This window comes from Pinus tabuliformis, chromosome 1_1, assembly GCF_031772625.1.
Source record: "Pinus tabuliformis cultivar Carrire ecotype Pingquan chromosome 1_1, CPIR1, whole genome shotgun sequence".
In the NCBI taxonomy this organism is placed as follows: Eukaryota; Viridiplantae; Streptophyta; class Pinopsida; order Pinales; family Pinaceae; genus Pinus; species Pinus tabuliformis.
This window is the reverse complement of record NC_142297.1, coordinates 410,316,764-410,337,893: the sequence shown is the minus strand read 5'-3', so window position 1 is coordinate 410,337,893 and position 21,130 is coordinate 410,316,764. Positions and strand designations below refer to the sequence as shown.

At 35.1% G+C, this 21,130-nt stretch overlaps 1 protein-coding gene across 2 annotated transcripts; it reads right to left on the bottom strand.

The window, feature by feature from the left end:
• Positions 1-7,055: 7,055 nt before the first annotated feature.
• On the bottom strand, positions 7,056-8,580 carry LOC149213430 (putative anthocyanidin reductase). 2 transcript variants are annotated; one of them, XM_089390757.1, is made up of 4 exons: positions 8,418-8,580; positions 7,899-8,300; positions 7,629-7,805; positions 7,056-7,247 (listed from the first exon to the last, which is right to left on the bottom strand). In XM_089390757.1, the coding sequence occupies exons 2-4, from the start codon at positions 8,139-8,141 to the stop codon at positions 7,071-7,073; spliced, it is 597 nt and encodes a 198-aa protein (XP_089246883.1). In that variant the 5' UTR covers positions 8,142-8,300; positions 8,418-8,580; the 3' UTR covers positions 7,056-7,070. The 2 variants fall into 2 exon arrangements, with proteins under 2 accessions (XP_089246883.1, XP_089246882.1); XM_089390756.1 differs by lacking the exon at positions 8,418-8,580 and having other exon boundaries at positions 7,899-8,404.
• Between the last annotated feature and the right edge of the window lie 12,550 nt (positions 8,581-21,130).

Below are 21,130 nucleotides of genomic sequence, written 5' to 3'. Positions count from 1 at the left end.
CGTGATTTACTCCTTCCTTTTTTACGTTGTCTTGTGGAATCTGGGTGCCTTCAGTGGTAGGGGGCACCATTTCTTCTTCATCCTCTTCTTTTTTAGGTTGCTGATGTGGGAATTTCCATCCCTTAAGCTACTTTCCTGCTTTGTTCTTCCTTTGAGGCTCTTTTTTGTTATCAGGACATGAGTTTTTTAAATGTCCTTTCTGTCGGCATGTTCGACATCTAAATGTCGTGTTCTCAAAATCTAGAAACTATGTCCAACATTTCTTGTTATGTGTAAGAATATGATCTTGTAATCCTTTGCTGAGATCCACCTCCACACAAATTCTGGCAAAAGTGAAGATTCGTTCTTTGATTATTTGTGTGTCTATCTTAATATATCTCCCTAAGAGGTTCCCAATGCCTTCAAGCACTTTATGGTGCGAAAAATGTAGGGGGAGATTATGCAATATTACCCATACTTGAATTCTTGATACCACCATTGTATTGGCATCGAAATCGGGGAACCATGGGGTGGAAAAAAATCCTGTAGAACCCAAAAACTACAAGCCTTCTCAGAATACATATTCACGTTCCTCTGATGATGAAAACTTTACTATGAAGAAGCCCCTGGAGCTAAGGTGAATCTCACAATTTATTGACCAAGTTCTGAGAATATAGTAAAAAAGATCCACTAGTTTTGGCCAAAAGTCGTTGAACCTGCATATAGTTTCTTGTGATTCATAGGTGGTTCATAAAATAGTTCTTTTTGTGAGATCTACTATCATAGATGGTATTTGATTCAGTAGCTCCACTATATGGGGACTGTGTAGATTATGTACCTGTTATGGTTTTACTGAAACTCTAGATTTCCCTTTTAGGGTTCCTTTGAACAAAAGATCTCCATATCCAAGTCCTTTATTTGATTTTGATCCTTTGGGGAGACTAGATATGGATACTCCTTCTATTCCCTTTGGATGACTTGGACCAGGGGAGCCTCCCCGAAGTCACAGATTTAATATGGTGGTGGATGATGACAATGTTGTACTCTTGTATTCTCAATGCATCCTGCATCGATTTGCCTTCATAGATCAGGCTTTGATAGTGCATCAGAATACCCAGAATGTGCATAATTCTTTGCTTTAGATGGAGGACGTTCTCAGAGGCCTGAACCCAGAATATAATTAATTTTCCTTCTAGGGTTTTAATAAATATTTGGAATGTTGTGTTGTTTCCCCGATCCGACTCCCATTTATGAGGTACATGTAGAGATTCTTCCTTCTCATACGTGAGATAGGGATCCATGATGCATGGGAGGGGTAGATATTGAGAAAAAGCACCCTGAAAAAATATCGGAAACTAGCTAATGCTACCAAATCCTTCAAAGAAGACCCTCCTTTGTGTTTTACCTGTGAGACCTTAGATTGATAGAGGGTAATGCCAAACACAGGCTTCTAGATCTGGTCAGATCAAGGGACGATCTACCAACTGGATGCATAAATATATTAGATATTGGTCCGATCTCTACATTATGCCTCAAATCAGGAAGGGAGATGCCATCTCTGGCGAATGTCGAGGCCTATCAACCACTGGGGGATCATAATCTGGTCCATGATGAATCCGAACGATTATTTGAATTTCAATAACCATGTGCACGTCTTCAGATCTTCTATGGAGACATCATTCTCCCATGCTACGTTATCCATTGGCAACTAGATCATGCTTTAGATGGGAAGCGACACTGGTGCAAAAATCATACTCAAAAACCCTCGCCATAGTCAAACTCCCACAAAATAATATAATATGAACTCTATGATTATAATATAATATTTGATATACTAATATTTAATATTAATAATATTATTTCCTTTACTATCAAATATTTTTACCATACATTTATACATTAGGGTTTTTCTAGAGTGTATGGTTCCTTATCGATTCATTTCTCATTATTCTTTTAGGTTTTCTATGGATCAAACATTCTCATCTTACCTTCATCCTGATGGTGAGCTGCATTTGATGTTTTGAAACGTCGATAAATAAAAACCCTTATGTGATATGGAGGCATTTCAACATAACTCATGTCGCAGAAGTCTAAAATCTCAAATCATCATTGGTAATAAGGAAGCCAAAGTTCAAACTTGAAGGTGATTAATGAATACTTATGTTCAAGTATATATTATCATATTGTCTATGATTGAACTAAAATATTTTCCTCAAGCAAGTCAAGGTAAGCATTGGGTAAAATCCATCAATGAGGAATTGGATCAAATTGAGGAAAAACATGTTTAGGAATTGGTTCCAAGACTAGTAGATAAAAACATCATTGGAACTAAATGGGTCTTTTAAAACAAAATGGATGTGAACGAGAGAGTTGTTAGAAATAAGGCTATACTGGTATGCAAAGGTTATTATCAAGTAGAGGGAATATATTTTGAAGAGAATTTTACACATGTAGCAGGATTAGAGGCAATAAGTATGTTTCTTGTGTTTTCATGCACCAAATTTTTAAAGTATATTAGACGGATGTGAAATCAACTTTCCTAAATAGAGATATTGAAGAATAAGTCTATATAGAACATCTTGTAGGTTTTCAACTGTAAAAAAGTCATGAGCAAGTGTGCAAGTTGTTAAAGGCTTTATATGGACTCAAACAAGCACCCAGTGCATGGTATTCAAGACTAGACATGGTTATTACTAGCCATCTCTATTCTGAGATTCATACATGTACATGAAATATTGTGATTAACACCAAAGGTCTCATGGGTATGAGAAATTCTCTACCATGCCTTTGCAGCTAGTAGTTTCATATTTTACTTTTTCAAAATGGGTATTAGAATTTATTGTTCCTATTAACTCTTGTTATTCGGTAGCCCCCATATTTATATTGACCATTATTGACCACTTTACTAAGTGGGAAGAAGTTCTCCCTCTAAAGCATGCTAATAATGATGGGTAATTTATTTTTTAGAATCTAATATATATTCAATATTTGGTTTACCTATTGAATTAATATCATATAAAGGGATATCATTTATATCTAGAAAGCTAACACAATTTTGTAACAAATATGGAGATAAGAATTTTACTTCATCGACTAACTAACCTTAGCGGAATTGAGAGTTTGAGTCCACAAACAAAAAATTGATCAAAATTTTAAAGAAATTATTAATGATAAACCTCATCAGTGACTCACTTTGTTGAATTTTTCCTTATGGGCATAATGTACAACCACTAAAGTTAGCATTAGTTTAACTCTATTTTAGTTGGTATATGGACTTGAATTTTTTATGCATGTCGAGATTAAGATCACTTCTTTGATATTGACATTACAAATATAATAACCAAATTTCACCAATGACGTGTCTCAAAGTTTTCATGCCATGCTGACCTTAGAAGAGAAATTGGTTTTTTCTCCAAAGAATATAAAACAAAAGAAAGAAACTATTAAAGTTTATTTTGATAAAGAATCAAAGATGTTTGCCTTTAAATCTGGTCAAAAAGTGATGTTGTGGGATGTTGATAGATTGTTATTTACTCAATGATAATGACAACATATTGTTTTCATACACCATGAACGGTTTCCATCTACATCATTATGTGTAACCAAAGAATGATTGAAGATATTTCATGTTTAACTTTTCAAGATATATTTTATTTGTTACATTTCTTTTTTTTCAATGCATTTATTTTGATTTTCATTTCACATCTGACTTGTATTTCACTTGCCTCTCTCTTTGAGTTTCATTTTTCTTAATGACAAGGTCTAGATTAGTCCAGTACAACTAATCTACATGTACTCGGTAAAAATGTACTACTGATCTATTAATACTAATAACAAATTTTGAACAACAAAATGTGAAAGATCATTAAATGTGTTCTCCAAGCTATACTATGTAGTAATTATTGTCTAATTATAGAATATATTGTTTATAACTTGACTGGGATGAGTTTTCCCCTGTCTTTTTTTCTTTCATTTGCTTCTTGAGTGTCCTTTTAGACTAGCATACACTCTAAAGGTTCTTTAAAATAAAATACTTTGAAATTGTGCATATTCTACAAAACCATTGATTCTAAGCCACAGTCTACTACAATTAGACTACCTTGTGGAGTATCCATGTGTCAACCCATGCACCTCCATGATTTTTTTAAAATTGCAAAGTATTGCGAATATGGTTCTATTGTTGTGAAAATATAATAAATAACATAGGTATGTGGGGTCACCTAGAAAATAAAATCAGCTAAAATTTAATTATTAAGTTATGTGATGGCATGGTTGTTCTTTACATGTCACTTATGCATTCCTGTTCATGATGAGGTTTAGGTATTGTATGCACGTTTATAAATATGGCATTAAATGGAGAAACACAAATGATTATTTGATTAATATACATATTTGTCTATAGTTCATGCACATGGATAATATTGTTATAAATTCATCATATGTTTTGGTTATCGGCTTATATATAAAACAAGGGGAGCTACGACGCAACGAGTCCCTGCGTGAAGTTGAGCCTGTAATATATAGTCAGTGGCGCTTATACAAACATTAGGGGTCCATGAGGTGCAATAGGTAATACTTAGCAAATGAAGCTCAATACTAAATTTCCCAGCACCAAATAGAAATGAACACCTATATGAAGTGGTAACACACATGACTTTAGTTGATAAAGATATGTGGTAGGGTGCTGAGTTGAGCCTGTAATATATAGTCAATGGCGCTTATACAAACATTAGGGGTCCATGAGGTGCAATAGGTAATACTTAGCAAATGAAGCTCAATACTAAATTTCCCAGCACCAAATAGAAATGAACACCTATATGAAGTGGTAACACACATGGCTTTAGTTGATAAAGATATGTGGTAGGGTGCTGATGTGGCATTTTATAGTCATGACATGTGGTAAGTGGATATGGCATTTTTGGGTGGCTATGTGAACCTTTTTTAAGTGACATGTGAAAGTGATGTGACCATCATGTGACATAATAACTAGTAGGGAAACATAATAACGGGTAAGGAAATGACGAGGTAGATGATGTAGCTTATCTAGAGATTCATGCCAAGAAGCCAGTTTGGAAAGGCTCTCGAGATTTGACTTTTTGCTATGCTTTGGAGCCCACATGCATAAGACCATCTAGACATATACTTTGGAGCCCATATGCATAAGACCATCTAGATATATGAAGGTTAGGCTAAGCTAGTTGACGGTAGGTAAAGAATAGGTTGGGTCGCTAGATCCTCGATTAAGAGTTAGCACAGACCTCACCGCACAGCCATTACCCGGCCAACTGGAAAAGTAGTTGTGTAACATTGTTGGAAAAGTAGTTGTGTAACATTGTTGGAAGGAGTGGGGACTAGATCCTCGAATTCCGGGACTTAATCTATATGCAAGGAAATACGAGGCAGAGTACATCGCAGAGCACGCTACCGAATATGGAGTTGGAAGGACCGAATAACTGGATTGTGGACTTTGTTCACTATAATGAGAAAATTTGATTTGTAGTTCTCTAAGGCTAAGCGATCATGGAGCTTAGGCCATTGGTGGGCATATGATCCAAAGGAACTCAAAATTAAAGGGTCCAAATCGTAAATTTGGTTGCAACGCGCACCAAATTTCATTTAAAGGATTAAAGTCCGCCTGGGAAAAATTAAAGGCTGTACGCCTATAAAATATGTGAAAGCAACATGATAGATGTAGAGTTCCCATGTAAATTGAATAGCTGAAAATGTTATTGACACACTGAAGCACAAACAGTTCAAACAGAATGAGAAGAAAAATCAGGGAGTTGAGCAATAGAAATGAGACAAGAAGATCTGTCATAAAGTTAAAGATAACTTTGCAAGTGAAGATGAGTTAAGACATGGAGTTGTTATGACTTTGTGAATTGGATACCGGAAGTGTTGAGAACTAAATTGCGAAACAGCATGGCATCAAATAGTATATGAGTGACGCCAAAAAAAATGATGATGACGAATTTCTAGTGAATCAAAGAGTTAGAGAAAGAAGCAAAATGCAGCTTGCAATTTACAGATAATATAACTTTCTTAAGAAAAAATATTCATTAAACAAATTAATCAAAACCCTACTACAGTAGCCATGCTATCTCAGGAAAAATGAAATACTTATAACCTTTTAGGGAGAACACTGGATTTAAACTAACTAATCAAATTCCTGCTCCATTCCGTCTGCTAAAAACAATGCTTGACTCCCAATCATTTTCACTGCTCACGACTGTACTATGTTATAGGCAGCCGGAAACCATAATAGAAGGTTCAATGGAATCAAGTTTTATGTAATCAATATTAACAGCAACAACTAAATACACTAAATAATTTTTTCCGAAGTTCAAATTTTGATTAAAGAGTAGATATCGCTACATATATTATATTGCAGTACAACTATGCGTCTTAAACCTGCAATTGCTTTGCAGTATAAATTGAATAATAAGAGTTAGCAATCAGTCAAACACTGAACATAATGCGCTGGCAAGGCTTGCACGACCATTCGGGAATCACCCTATGTAATCATATGCCAACAATAAAACTCTAGAAAAATCCCTTTTATCCGACGTGAGTGATGTTTTTTAAGAACTCAAGCGAGAAACAGACTAGGAACCAAATCAAAGGTGTATGTGGCACGTTCGAATGACTCATTAAAACTCCACGCGTGAAGCCCTTTCAGAAGTAGCTCTCCACGCGTGAAGCCACTCTCCACCCGTCAAACGATGATGTTGATGGTGGTAAGTATTTCTCTAGCACTGGATTCACTGATATTGCCTCAAGCGTGGGAAACGGCGAGGCAGATTCCACTGGTGTGGTCGGTGGACTTGGAGGCTACGGCCACTGTCTTCTGAGGGCGCCGCAGACTCATATAAAGGACTGCATTTTGTTCGCCGAATTCGAATCTGGGGCTGTTCCAGTTCCTGCTCCCGAACGAAGGTGCAGGCGAAGGCGATGGCGATGACGCTCGGGGTGTCTGAAACCTTGATCTGCTGTTCTTTCTCTCTGTAATTATCCTTTTAGCAGCATTTAAATTGTTTTCATTGTTAAAAAAATACTGTAATGGAATTTGATTGCTTCTGTTTTGTCTTGGCTTATGCTATAGCATTATATTTTGTTACTTCATTTTGTAGGGCGCACTCACCTTCAAGTAATTCATCCATCACCTTCAAATGCCCACCAGCAGCAGCAAGATGTAGAGTGGCCCCAGGACCTTTTGGGCCAAATGCAGGTACATTCACATGTGCACCCATATTGAGAAGCCGTCTCACCTACACCATATAAATAACAGAAGAAAGACTGTCAAGCAAGAAAGCACTTTTTTCCAATATTTTTGCATATGCAAAAGAATGGTGAAATCAACCAAGAACAGTGGTAAGTAACAGACGATTTCGTTAATTTCGAAATTTATACCCTGTGATTTTGTTGTCTGTTTTCCCAGGCAGGTGAAAATGGGTGCATTCGCCCTTCTATCAAGCTGGATTGATGCTGCCACTAATCCTACATACAGAAAGAAGCATAAACAATTTCAGGTATTTCATATTGTTTGTGACCTCAGCATGGGAATAAAGAGTTATTCTATCCATTAACTGAACCTAATTTAAGAAAAAAAGCACGCCACTACTAATTGCTCTTCGAAAAGGAACATTTACCCAGAAAGGGGGTTTTTCACGCCTGATGAGATCAACATTGGTCCAGCAAGATTCATCAACGAAGTCCATGTATTCGCCCTTGTCTTTCAGGGGAGATGCTGCGGTTATGGACGAGGTGTAAGTGCAAGCGCTCAGAATATCCAGACTCCCATTCACCGCGGCTTGGATAACACCAGTCTGAAGCGCAAAAAAGGGAAAAAAAAAACAGAAGTTAAAACCCCATACTCACAAAGTTGAATGGGAACCCTAAATAATTATTTACCTCTTTACCTCTGGATCTTTGGTGTAATCCGTGGGAGTGGCCATGTGAACCACGAAGTCACAGCCATGAACGGCAGAATCGAAGCTGCCCTGTGCATTAATGTCAGCTTTGAAAAGCGTAAGCCTCTCCGTGGCTCCCGGCAGCGACAGAATATGGCGAGTTGAACAAACCCCAGCAGAACCCCAGCAGAAGCTAACATGCAACGGAATGCAATAAAGAAGGAAGACCAGGCGCAGGGCCAAAGGCAGCATAGTACAGAAAAGACGATGAGCTCGGTTGACTGCTTTGCTCGACTCATCCGGTTCAGGCGTTCCCTTATGCAGCAAGGGAAAGTGGGCGGGGAATCAGCATCTGTTGTGCATGCAGAGTGACACCTCCCGCCATGCAAACATTGACCATACGGCCGACACCTGCGAAAGAACAAGCACGTTAGCAGCGAAAGAACAAGCAAGTTAGCAGACAACGAATTGAACACTTAACATTAAACATTAAGGGATTAATGTCAGCATTAAAACTAAACCGCACACCGTCAGGGAGACTTGAATATGGGTAAGTATCAGTTTAACATATGGTCCGGCCTCTTCCGCCTCGGGAAGAGGCCAAATAAGATGGCCAACAGAAGATCGGCTGCAAACTTTAGCATATAAGTGATAATACCACTAAAAAACCCCGCGATTTAATGCTATCTCCCCGCCGAACGGTTACTATAGTCCCTGCCGGATGCCAGATGGCAGGGACTAAAAAGAAGAGGGAAAAGGGGTTTTTCTTGTTGGAACTTGAAACGAATAAGGGACTATAACCATAACTCAAATGTTTATTACTTTACAAGCATATGTATATCATGCACAAGCAAGCTATGACGTATGGGCCATGTGCTTGTGTTTGATATTAATAAGGCTATATTGTAATGTCCTTCGTTACACAAATTTTATTAGTTAAGAAAAAACATTACATAATCAATGCAAGAGCTTAAAACAATCAGTCATTACTCTTACCAGAGGAGAAAAATAAGCTTTGAATAAGCTTATGTCGCAAAAATAATTTAGTTATGGATCACTTATTTCATGTGATAAATGTCCATTTAAATTGAATGTGATTCTAACAATTTTGCTAACAAATTTCGTAATTTGATTCCTAAATAATGACACTTTTCTAGATGTCAAATCTATTATAATTAATAAAAATTCTAAGACTCTCTAACTCTAAATAATAAAATATTAAACTATATAAAAAATTAAATATTAAACTATGTACTATGGATCATATATCTAACATTTTCTCCTCTAAACCAAAAGTACGTTACACCAAATCGCAAGTTCTTCCTTGAACATAGTAAATTTGATCATGCTAAGTATTTTTGTGGAAATATATGAGATTTGATATTCTAAAGGACAAAATATTGGTTTAATGATTTCCTTTAAGATGAGTGTCCCGATTCAATGATACTTCGTGTCAACATGTTTTTTGTTTTGTTTTTGTTTTTTTGTTTTGTTTTTGTTTTGTTTTTTTTTTGGTGGTGTTTTTTTTTTGGAATGTAAAACTAGACTTTTTACAAATTTTCTCGCTAAATGGCTGTTAATGAAAATAGGTTTGCCTTCTACTTGAGGAACTCCTAAATCTTGCTAAACTCTGTGCAACCAAACAATTTCACATGTTGCTTCCCATGTTGATATATATTCTACTTATGTCGAAGAATTTTCCACTGTGGTTTGTTTCTTGTAACTTGAAGAAATTGTTGTTGACCCCATTTTCATTAAATAACCTAATGTTGATGCCAGATAATCAATAATTACAATGAAATATGGATTTGAATATCGAACAAGTACAAATTTTTTAGCTTCTTTGTAGAGAAGATGGGAATATTTCATACCTTGGATGTATATAAGAACCCTTTTTGCTACATTCCAGTGGCTTTCCCTTGGTTCATGCATAAGTTGCGAGAGAATACTAACTATATAAGATAATTATAGACGAGTGGTTGTCAGATAGATCAAGATACTAATCAAATGTCTATAATTAGTATTGTTAACCAACTCCCCCCTTCAAATTTTTAAAGTTCTAAGTTGTGCTCTAATGAGGTGAGAAAGGACTTGGAATCTTGCATTCCAACTTTTTTGAGTATTTTAGGTGCATATTTATTTTGACTAGTGAAAATATTGTTTGGATATTGAATACTTCAACTCCAAGCTAGTAGTAATGTAGTCCCAATTTAGTCATCTTAAATCCAACTTGTAATTCCTTCTTTACATGCATAATATGATCATTGTTGTTTCCAGTAATGATCAAGTCATACACATACTTAACTAGAATTACCATATCTTTACCCTGTTGATGCACATATAAGGTATCATCTAATTAACTATGCTTAAATTCAACCTTGCGAAGGTACTCATCCATTTTTGCATACCAATCGCATGGATCTTGTTCAAACCCATATAAAACCTCAATTAATTTGCAAATTTTGTTTTCTTGTCCTTCGAGCTCAAATCTAGGGGGTTGAGTCATATAAACTTATTTCTACAAGTCCCCATTATAAAAGGTTCTTTTGACATCCATATGATGTAATTTCCAACCTTTTTGAGTTGATAATGCAAGTACCATTATGATGGTGTTCCATTTTGTTGTAGGCACAATTGTTTCCTCATAGTCTATTCCTTCTTGTTGTGCAAAACCCTAGGCGAAAAGTATTGCCTTATATTTATCGATTTATCCATTTGGCTTATACTTGATTGAATAAACTCATTTGCATCAGATGGGTTTCACATTTTTATAAGGACAATCAACACGTTTCCAAGTATTATTTATAGAAAGATGGTGATAGAATTGCAATTGCTCAAGAAATTTCAATTAAAGTCAAGATACATAATTCTACTCTATTAGTTTTTAGAATTTAGTTCACAATTTAGAACAATAATATCATACATGCAATAAGAAATAACACACATGCAAAATATTTTTTCTAGGGGAACCCAACTGGGAAAATACCCTCAAGCCTCTTTGCATTAATCATATGAATAAAGATTTATTACAATTACTAGTTCTGCATGAGCTCAACCTACAAATGAATAACCTATCGCTTTGCTCAATGAGAAGCTCTGACCCAGACTTAGTCAATTTCTTCCTCTCCTTGAGCCCCTATTTCCTTGTGCAAATCCTAGAGAATTAAATCATATTTTTTAGGAACTTTCTTCCAATTTATTATGCAATTCCTAAGGTTTGATCATCTTACTGCATGCAACACCTGTACACTCAAACTAGTTTACAACTATTTTTTACACTTCCTTGGAATCTCCACCACAACTAGGAACTTGAATTTTCTGCATGAACTAATTATTTTAGGTTGATTGATGAGTTAAGTGGATGATCACTGAGTTAGACTATCGTCTCACTGCACAACTGAGTTAGACTATCATTCCACTAGTTCCTCCAACTATTAGAACTAGTTTAACTAAACTCAACTGGATATAATTGAACTGAATTACTAAAATTTAGCAATCAAACATGCTTAATTGAAATCCAAGCCCTCTAACACGAATTTACTGAGCTAAGCAAGTGACAAGAGCCATGTCACACAATTTAACTACATCCAAGTTGTTTGTTGATGTGGAAATTCGAATTTTCTCAAATTGACCAAGGAAAAGTAAAATTGAGACTTTATTGTTGCACTTCTCAACACTCCCTCTCAGGAAGAAATGGATTATAACCCACCCCTATCCTACACCTAAGGAACTCAAAATTCCCTCTTAACAGAGCCTTTGTCAAAATGTCAGCATCTTGTTCCTTTACCAGAATGTATTGTAGCAACATTATCCGCCTCTGCAAACAGTCCCATAAATGATGATACTAGATATCTATATGCTTGGATAGATCATGAATTGATATATTCTCCGAGACCTTAATGCAACTCATATTATCACAATTGATCATAGTTGGATCCATCATATGACCAAATAGTCCCATAAGTATCTTTCTCATCCAGATCACCTCACATATTTCTTGACTTGCAGCCATGTAATTTGCTTCTACCAAGATGAGCACCATAGATCTTTTCTTCCCACTATACCAAGAAATTGGTGTGGATCCAAAACTAAAAATTCCACCTAATGTACTCTTCCAGTTAGATGGAAAGCCTACCAAATCTGCATCTATGAAGCCACACAACTTCACTCACTTTGTCTGTCTGTACCATCATCCATACTAGGTAGTACCTATGAGGTACTGTAAAATATTTTAAGCTTCCTTCCAATATAATTTGGTTGGCCTAACCATAGATTGGATTAGCTAGTTGATTGCATAACACATATCTAGTCATGCATTCACAAGATACATCAGTGAACCCACTAGTTGCTGAGAAATAGTAGCATCCACCTCTTCACTTGAAGTGGCAGTCTCCTTCCTCCAATTGGTCACCAGAGGTGTCTCCATGGGATTACAAATCTCCATGCAAAATCTATATAGTATCTCGGTGGCATATTTCCTTGAGGCACAAACATTTCACCATTAAATTTCCATACTTCCAATCCAATAAAGTAGTGCATGAGACCCATGTCCTTCATTTCAAATTCCTTGGAAGATCCTCCTTGCAAGAAGTGATAAACTACTCATCACTAGTCAATATTAAATCATCAAAATATAAAAAAATGATAAGCAATTTACCTTCTACCAAGATATGATAGAGGTTCACATCTGCTTCACCTTTGGTGAAGCCCAAACCAATGAGATAACTATTGATCTTGGTGTACCAAGCACGAGGTGCATGTTTGAGATTGTACAATGCTCGTTTGAGTCTACACACATGAGACTCTCGATCAAATATCTCAAAACCTTCTGGTTTCTCTATGTAAACCTCCTCCTTAATAACACCATTGATAAATATTATTTGTATGTCCATCTAATAGATTTTCCACCCCATTTGCACATCTAGTGCAAGAATTCATCTAATGGATGAATACCTCACTACAAGAGCAAAGTTTTCCTCATAGTAAATTCCCTGAAATTGAGAGAATCCTTTTTCCATAAATCTGGCCTTATACTTCTCTATGCTTCTGTCTATTTCATATTTAACGTTGAAGATCCATCCCGAACCCACAATTGATTTATATGCTAGTATAGGAAGCACTTCCCAAACATTTTTCTTCATGATGGATTTTTACTCTTCCACCATTGCATCAACCCAAAATAATTTCTCAATTGTTTCCTCAAAAGAGGATGGCTTAGTCACTACAAGCTCAGTCATTAGAGCCATCTATCCAGTGTACTTCTCAGGTGACCTCCTTTTCCTGCCCAAATTTGAAGGATCTCCCACATTCTCCCTCACATCCTGCACTAATTTATTAGCTTCCCTGATTCTTTTTCTCCCTTTTTTCGATGGTTCTTCTTGAGTGGACATCTCCACTCTTTGATCCTATATTTTTGGCTACTCCACAAATTCCTAAGGTTCCTCATTTGGAGCTAAAGTCTCTTCTTCTAGTAGGATCTGAAGCTCGCTCTAGCACCACATCACTTTTTCCTCATCAAACTTTACATCCCTTCTCAAAAATATCATTCTAAAAGAAGTTAAGTACACACAACAATTGCATGGAGTTTCGGTATAACCCATAAAAAATCTCCTCTTTTGTTGGCTCAATATTCTTCCTCAAATCTCTAGAGACATGGCAGTAAAAAGGGCTCCCAAAATCCTGAAGTGATACACATCTGCCTTTCTCCCCAATAAAGGCTCCTTTGGTGTAATCATACCAAGAATATGATGAGGACTCTAGTTTTGTAAGTAGACTCTTGTGTTACATGCATCTACTCACAAATGCAATGGTAGGCCTTGGTCATGTAGCATAGCTCTCACAACTCCAACAATGCTTTGGTTCTTTCTCTCAACTACCCGATTTTGTTGTGGGTTGTGGGATGTTGAAAACATGCTTTGAATGCCTTCTTTTACAAAAAATTCCTTGAAGTCATTTGAAACATATTCACCTCCATTTTTTCTTCCAAGAGCCTTCACCTTATTGCCATTATCTTTCTCAACTAGTGCCTTGAGTTATACAAACTTTGAGAATGTATCATCCTTATTTTCATGAAGAAGATCCAACACTTTCTTGAGAAATCATCAATAAAAATAACAAAATATTTGCGTCTGGAAGTGGATGCTGTTGAGAAAGGTACACCAACATAGAAGTGGACTCTTTCTAAGACTACATGTGCCTTGATGTATCGCTCATGGAATGTGGAATTCACATACTTCCCCAAGGCACAACCCTTGCAGAAATCCAGCTGCTCAAGTGCTGCTTTAGGGAGGCCAGTGGTTACTTGTTGCATATTTTTTAGGGCACCATGATGCAAATATCCAAATATCCTATGCAAAATTTCACCAACATCGTATCTCTAATTTTTCTCTGCCTTACTGCTTAATGTATCATAATATTCCGAATCCCACTTGTATAGGTTCTTCACCTGAACCCCGATCTACTTCACCTGTCTAGTGGCTATGTGTCTAAGGAATACTTTACCTTTTCTGAAGATCACATCATAACCACTATCTTCCAAAACTGCTACAAATATGAGATTCTTCTTTAGGCTCAGAACAGACATGATATCTTTGAGGTGAAGAGGGTATACTTACTCCCTTTGAAAGTTTATTGTACCAATCCAAGTAGAATTGTACCTTCTGTCATTCCCAAGCTCAATATGGATATGGAGATCTTTCTCCTTTAGGTCATTGAAAAAATTTCTACACCCTGTCAAGTGGAACGAGGCACCTGATTCTAGGTATGATGCAATTCCCATCACTTTTTTGGCCATGCATGTGATAAGGGTGAAGTATATCTCAAATTTTGAAGCCAATGCCTCACCTACTGCTCCTTCTAAATTCTTCTTGCCAGACATTTTGTGTGGAAACTTTGTAGCATAGTGCCTGAATTCATGACAATTGAAGTGTTTTATTTTGGATAAGTCTTTCTTCCTACCCCCTTCGCTGGATTCTTGTTTGGTTTGAGATTTATTCCCTTTTCCCTTCTTTCCCTTTTCAACCATTGAAAATTTTTCTTCATCCTCGCCCTTGGATAAGATTCCATCTCTAGTATTCTACCTGATCTCTTCTTGTAACAAATAAGACCATAAGAATTCCCAATTCGTAATTTCTCCCTCTCATTCACAAAGTCCTAGTAGCTATGCTAGCTTTTGGGAAGGCCTAGAAGAGTTAGGCTCACCAAAACATCCTCAACAAAATTCACACCAATGCCTCCAATCTTATTGTGATCTTGTGTAAATATGCTGAGATACGTCATTCTTCTGCATCTTGATATTTCGAAGTTTGTCTGTGAGGGCGAGTTTTCTATAATCACTACTATTCTCAAACAACTCTATAAGAGACTTCCATATTGCGAATGGAGTTTCTTTCCTATGGATATTTGAGACAATGTAGCATCACACTATGTCGAAGATTATTCTCCTTGCCTTGGCTACATTTTTCTTCCATTGGGCTAGGTTCTAGGAATCTGATTCCACTAGTTTTGAAACATATCTCTTCATGTATTCTAGTAAGACAAATTCATCAAGCGCTCCCTCCATGCAATCCTTCCATGCAATAAAATTTGAGCTTCCTTCCAAGGCATAATCTAGTCTCAGCCCATTGAAGGCCATTCTCCTAAGTTTGAAGAGACCCTGCTACACTGAAGATGCAAATTTGAACCTCCTGAGAAACAATTTCGAAATTTCTACTCTAATGTGAATCCTTATATGATACCATGTAGAAATATGGTGATGTAATTATAAATGCTCACGAAATTTTAATCTAAATCAAGAGACACAATTCTACTCTACTAATCTGTGGAACTCAATTCACAATTTAGAATAATAATATTAAACATACGATAAGAAATAACAGACATGCACACTATTTTTTCTAGGGGAACCCAACTAGGAAAAACCCCTCAAGCCTCTTTTCATTAATCAGGTAATTAGAGATGTATTACAATTTCTAGCTCTACCTAAGCTCAAACTGCAAGTGAATAACCTGCCTCTCTACTCATTGAGAATCTCTCACCAAGAATTAGTCAATTTCTGCCTCTATTTGAACCCCTATTTCTTTGCGCAAATCCTAGAGAATTAGCCCCTATTTTTAGGAAGTTCCTCCAATTTATTGTGCAATTCCGAAGGTTCGATCATCTTACTGCATACAACACCTATACACTCAAACTATTTTACAACTTCTTGTTACACTACCTTGGAATATCCACCACATAGAGAACTCGAATTGTCTTCATTTACTAGTCATTTTTGGCTGATTGGTCAGTTAACTAGATGATCACTGAGTTAGACTATTGTCCCACTTCAAAACTGATCTTCCACTAGTTCCTCCAACTATTAGAACTATTTTAACTAAACTCAACTTGATATAATTGAACTAGATTACTAAAATTTAGGAATCACGCAAACTTAACTAAAATCCAAGCCCTCTAACTTGAATTTACTGAGTTAACTGAGTGAAAAGAGCCAGGTCACACAAGATAATTACATCCAAGCTGTCTGTTAATGTGGAAATTCAAATTTTCTTAATTTGACCAACGCAAAGTGAAATTGAGACTTTCTTGCTGCACTTCCCAACATTATCTTCCATCACTTCTTCAACCATAGCTTTTTTACATTCTACATGTTTTATTAACTATTTGAATGTAGAGGGTTCAATAAAATCATGTGTAGCTAGGGAAAACAATTCTATATCTCTTTGTGAACTTCATGTTCCTGTTTTGTTCTATTCATCCAGCTTGACATCCTTCAAAAATTGAATGGCCCATTTAGGTAGTTGATGTTGACCTGTTTGTGGATCTAGCTGATTGTCATCATTATAAATTAGATTGATATAAACAAAGGCTCTTCGATCATGTGAAGTTTTGGGAGGTGGAGAGCCCCTGTCGAATGAACTATTTCTAGAAGATTCAGTTGAACTTCCAAAATATTCAAATGAAGTAGGTGAAATGAATGAATCATTTTTTGAAGAAGTCTATTCAATCTCATACCAATGTTGTGTTTGTTTTTCTTTTTATCACCCTCAGTTTCCAAATTTCATAGAATACTTTCTATCTCTGTGGAAATCTTGCTTTATGTTTAATCAAATATAACATCTCGATTGAGAATAAAATTTACATTGGACAAAAGACGATATCCCCTTTTTTCATTGGAATATCCAATCAATATGCACTTCAAACTTTGTGAATTGAGCTTAGTTCACTTTATATCAAAACTAAGGCATAACATAGTGAACCAAAAAATCAAATATGTTTGTCTGAAGGTTTGAAATGATACCATGCTTAATATGGTGTAATTATTAGTGATATATTTGTTCCTTAAGTGCACTACAATATGTATTGTTTCCTTCCAGTATGAATGACTCAAAATTTTAAAAGTTAACAAGGATATCACAATCCTTAACAAGGTGCAATTCATTCTTTTTTCTACTCCATTCTGCTATGAAGTGTAGACATTTGTAAATCATCTTTTGATATTGTTGTACCCGCAATAATATTGGAATTAATTGGAAGTGAATTGCTCTCCATTATCTATATTGAGAGTGCCAATTTTTTTCTTTAACTTCATTTGCAACTAGTTGGTGAAAAGTCTTAAAATTTTCAAAGGTGTATGACTTTTATTCAAAAAATAAACCCAATTCATTTAACTGAAATCACGAATGAAAAGTAAAAAACATTTACAAGCTGCCAAAGAAGTCTATAGAGGTCCACAAATGTCATCATGAACCAATTTCAAACACCTATTCGCATGCCACGAACTTGTCAGAAAAGTCTCTCGATTTTGTTTCTTGTAAATGCAAGTTGTACATATTGCATTTTATTTCTTAAGAGTTGGAAGTCCTTTGACCATTCCCTTCTTTTGAGGTTGAGGGAGAATTTAAAATTTTAAATGGCCATAACTAATATGCCTCAACCTTATAAGTGAAATATCTAAACTTACTGCTCCTCCAAAATCAGACTTACATGGAATTATTGTCCCTTTCATCCTTAGAAGTTTGCCATCTTCATATCTGATCATGAATATTTTCAAACTTTGTTTGATATAATTGATTTTTACTAAGCCATATTCTATAATGACTTCATGTCCTACTTAGAGAATCATGACTAATGAAAGAAAAATCTTCTTGAATGTTGGTATATACCAAAATATTCAATATTAGTTTTTCTCCAATGCCAAGTAGAGAAACCTTTACTACACCTTTTCCATAAATACCATGTGTTGTATCATTTGCTAGAAAGATTAAATTTAGTTGACACTTTTGAAATTTTCGATAAAATTCATGTCAAAAAGGTCATATGTTATGTAGCCTTTGTATCTAGGATACAAACGTTTTCATAATCACTTTTAAGAGAACATGTGGAGACCTGTAAGGCTATTGATTACAAACTTTGAGCTATAGTGAAGACATATTCTAAACCATCATATTCTTGATCATTAACAAATTGTGCCAAATGTTATTTAAAATTTATGATCTTTTCAATAGGAGTTCAATAATTTTCAACATAATGACCAACTTTGTTGCATCATTTACAAACAATTTGATTGATATCTTTGCCTCTACCTTTATTTTGTCATCTTCCATGAATTTATCTTTTGCCTTGGTTTTTTCCTTTGGGTTGACTTTGTCATTTTCTAAAATTTTTCACAACAAAATGTCAAAGATCTACTAAATGTGTTCTCCAAACCAAACTACACTATGTAGTAATTATTGTTGAATTATAAAATATATTGTTTATAACTTGACTGGGATGAGTTTTCCCGTCTTTTTTTCTTTCATTTGCTTCTTGAGTGTCCTTTTAGACTAGCATACACTCTAAAGGTTCTTTAAAATAAAATACTTTGAAATTGCGCATATTCTACAAAACCATTGATTCTAAGCCTACCTACAATTAGACTACCTTGTGGGGTATCCATGTGTCAACACATGCATCTCCATGATTTTTTTAAAATTGCAAAGTATTGCGAATATGGTTCTATTGTTGTGAAAATATAATAAATAACATAGGTATGTGGGGTCCTCTAGAAAATAAAATCAGCTAAAATTTAATTATTATGTTATGTGATGGCATGGTTGTTCTTTACATGTCACTTATGCATTCTTGTTCATGATGAGGTTTGGGTATTGTATGCACGTTTATAAATATGGCATTAAATGGAGAAACACAAATGATTATTTGATTAATATACATATTTGTCTATAGTTCATGCACATGGATAATATTGTTTTAAATTCATCATATGTTTTGGTTATCGGCTTATATATCAAAGAAGAAGAGGGAAAAGGGGTTTTTCTTGTTGGAACTTGAAACGAATAAAGGACTATAACCATAACTCAAATGTTTATTACTTTACAAGCATATGTATATCATGCATAAGCAAGCTATGACGTATGGGCCATGTGCTTGTGTTTGATATTAATAAGGCTATATTGTAATGTACTTCGTTACACAAATTTTATTAGTTAAGAAAAAACATTACATAATCAATGCAAGAGCTTAAAACAATCATTCATTACTCTTACCAGAGAAGAAAAATAAGCTTTGAATAAGCTTATGTCGCAAAAATAATTTAGTTATGGATCACTTATTTCATGTGATAAATGTCCATTTAAATTGAATGTGATTCTAACAATTTTGCTAACAAATTTCGTAATTTGGTTCCTAAATAATGACACTTTTCTAGATGTCAAATCTATTATAATTAATAAAAATTCTAAGACTCTCTAACTCTAAATAACAAAATATTAAACTATATAAAAAATTAAATATTAAACTATGTACTATGGATCATATATCTAACATTTTCTCCTCTAAACCAAAAGTACGTTACACCAAATCGCAAGTTCTTCCTTGAACATAGTAAATTTGATCATGCTAAGTATTTTTGTGGAAATATATGAGATTTGATATTCTAAAGGACAAAATATTGGTTTAATGATTTCCTTTAAGATGAGTGTCCCGATTCAATGATACTTCGTGTCAACATGTTTTTTGTTTTGTTTTTGTTTTTTTGTCTTGTTTTTTCTTTTGGTGGTGTTTTTTTTTTGGAATGTAAAACTAGACTTTTTACAAATTTTCTAGCTAAATGGCTGTTAATGAAAATAGGTTTGCCTTCTACTTGAGGAACTCCTAAATCTTGCTAAACTCTGTGCAACCAAACAATCTCACATGTTGCTTCCCATGTTGATATATATTCTACTTATGTCGAAGAATTTTCCACTGTGGTTTGTTTCTTGTAACTTGAAGAAATTGTTGTTGACCCCATTTTCATTAAATAACCTAATGTTGATGCCAGATAATCAATAATTACAATGAAATATGGATTTGAATATCGAACAGGTACAATTTTTTTAGCTTCTTTGTAGAGAAGATGGGAATATTTCATACCTTGGATGTATATAAGAACCCTTTTTGCTACATTCCAGTGGCTTTCCCTTGGTTCATGCATAAGTTGCGAGAGAATACTAACTATATAAGATAATTATAGACGAGTGGTTGTCAGATAGATCAAGATACTAATCAAATGTCTATAATTAGTATTGTTAACCAACTCCCCCCTTCAAATTTTGAAAGTTCTAAGTTGTGCTCTAATGAGGTGAGAAAGGACTTGGAATCTTGCATTCCAACTTTTTTGAGTATTTTAGGTGCATATTTATTTTGACTAGTGAAAATGTTGTTTGGATATTGAATACTTCAACTCCAAGCTAGTAGTAATGTAGTCCCAATTTAGTCATCTTAAATCCAACTTGTAATTCCTTCTTTACATGCATAATATGATCATTGTTGTTTCCAGTAATGGTCAAGTCATACACATACTTAACTAGAATTACCATAACTTTACCCTGTTGATGCACATATAAGGTATCATCTAATTAACTATGCTTAAATTCAACCTTGCGAAGGTACTCATCCATTTTTGCATACCAATCGCATGGAGCTTGTTCAAACCCATATAAAACCTCAATTAATTTGCAAACTTTGTTTTCTTGTCCTTCAAGCTCAAATCTAGGGGGTTGAGTCATATAAACTTATTTCTACAAGTCCCCATTATAAAAGGTTCTTTTGACATCCATCTGATGTAATTTCCAACCTTTTTGAGTTGATAATGAAAGTACCATTATGATGGTGTTCCATTTTGTTGTAGGCACAATTGTTTCCTCATAGTCTATTCCTTCTTGTTGTGCAAAACCCTAGGCGAAAAGTATTGCCTTATATTTATCGAT

Excerpts from the sequence above, each read along its gene's own strand:
- LOC149213430 (XM_089390757.1), bottom strand. The coding sequence starts at position 8,141 with ATGCTGCCTTTGGCCCTGCGCCTGGTCTTCCTTCTTTATTGCATTCCG. Across the intron at positions 7,806-7,898 it reads ATTACACCAAAGATCCAGAG|ACTGGTGTTATCCAAGCCGC; the intron begins GTAAAGAGGTAA and ends TTTGCGCTTCAG. Across the intron at positions 7,248-7,628 it reads GTGAAAAACCCCCTTTCTGG|GTGAGACGGCTTCTCAATAT; the intron begins GTAAATGTTCCT and ends TATATGGTGTAG.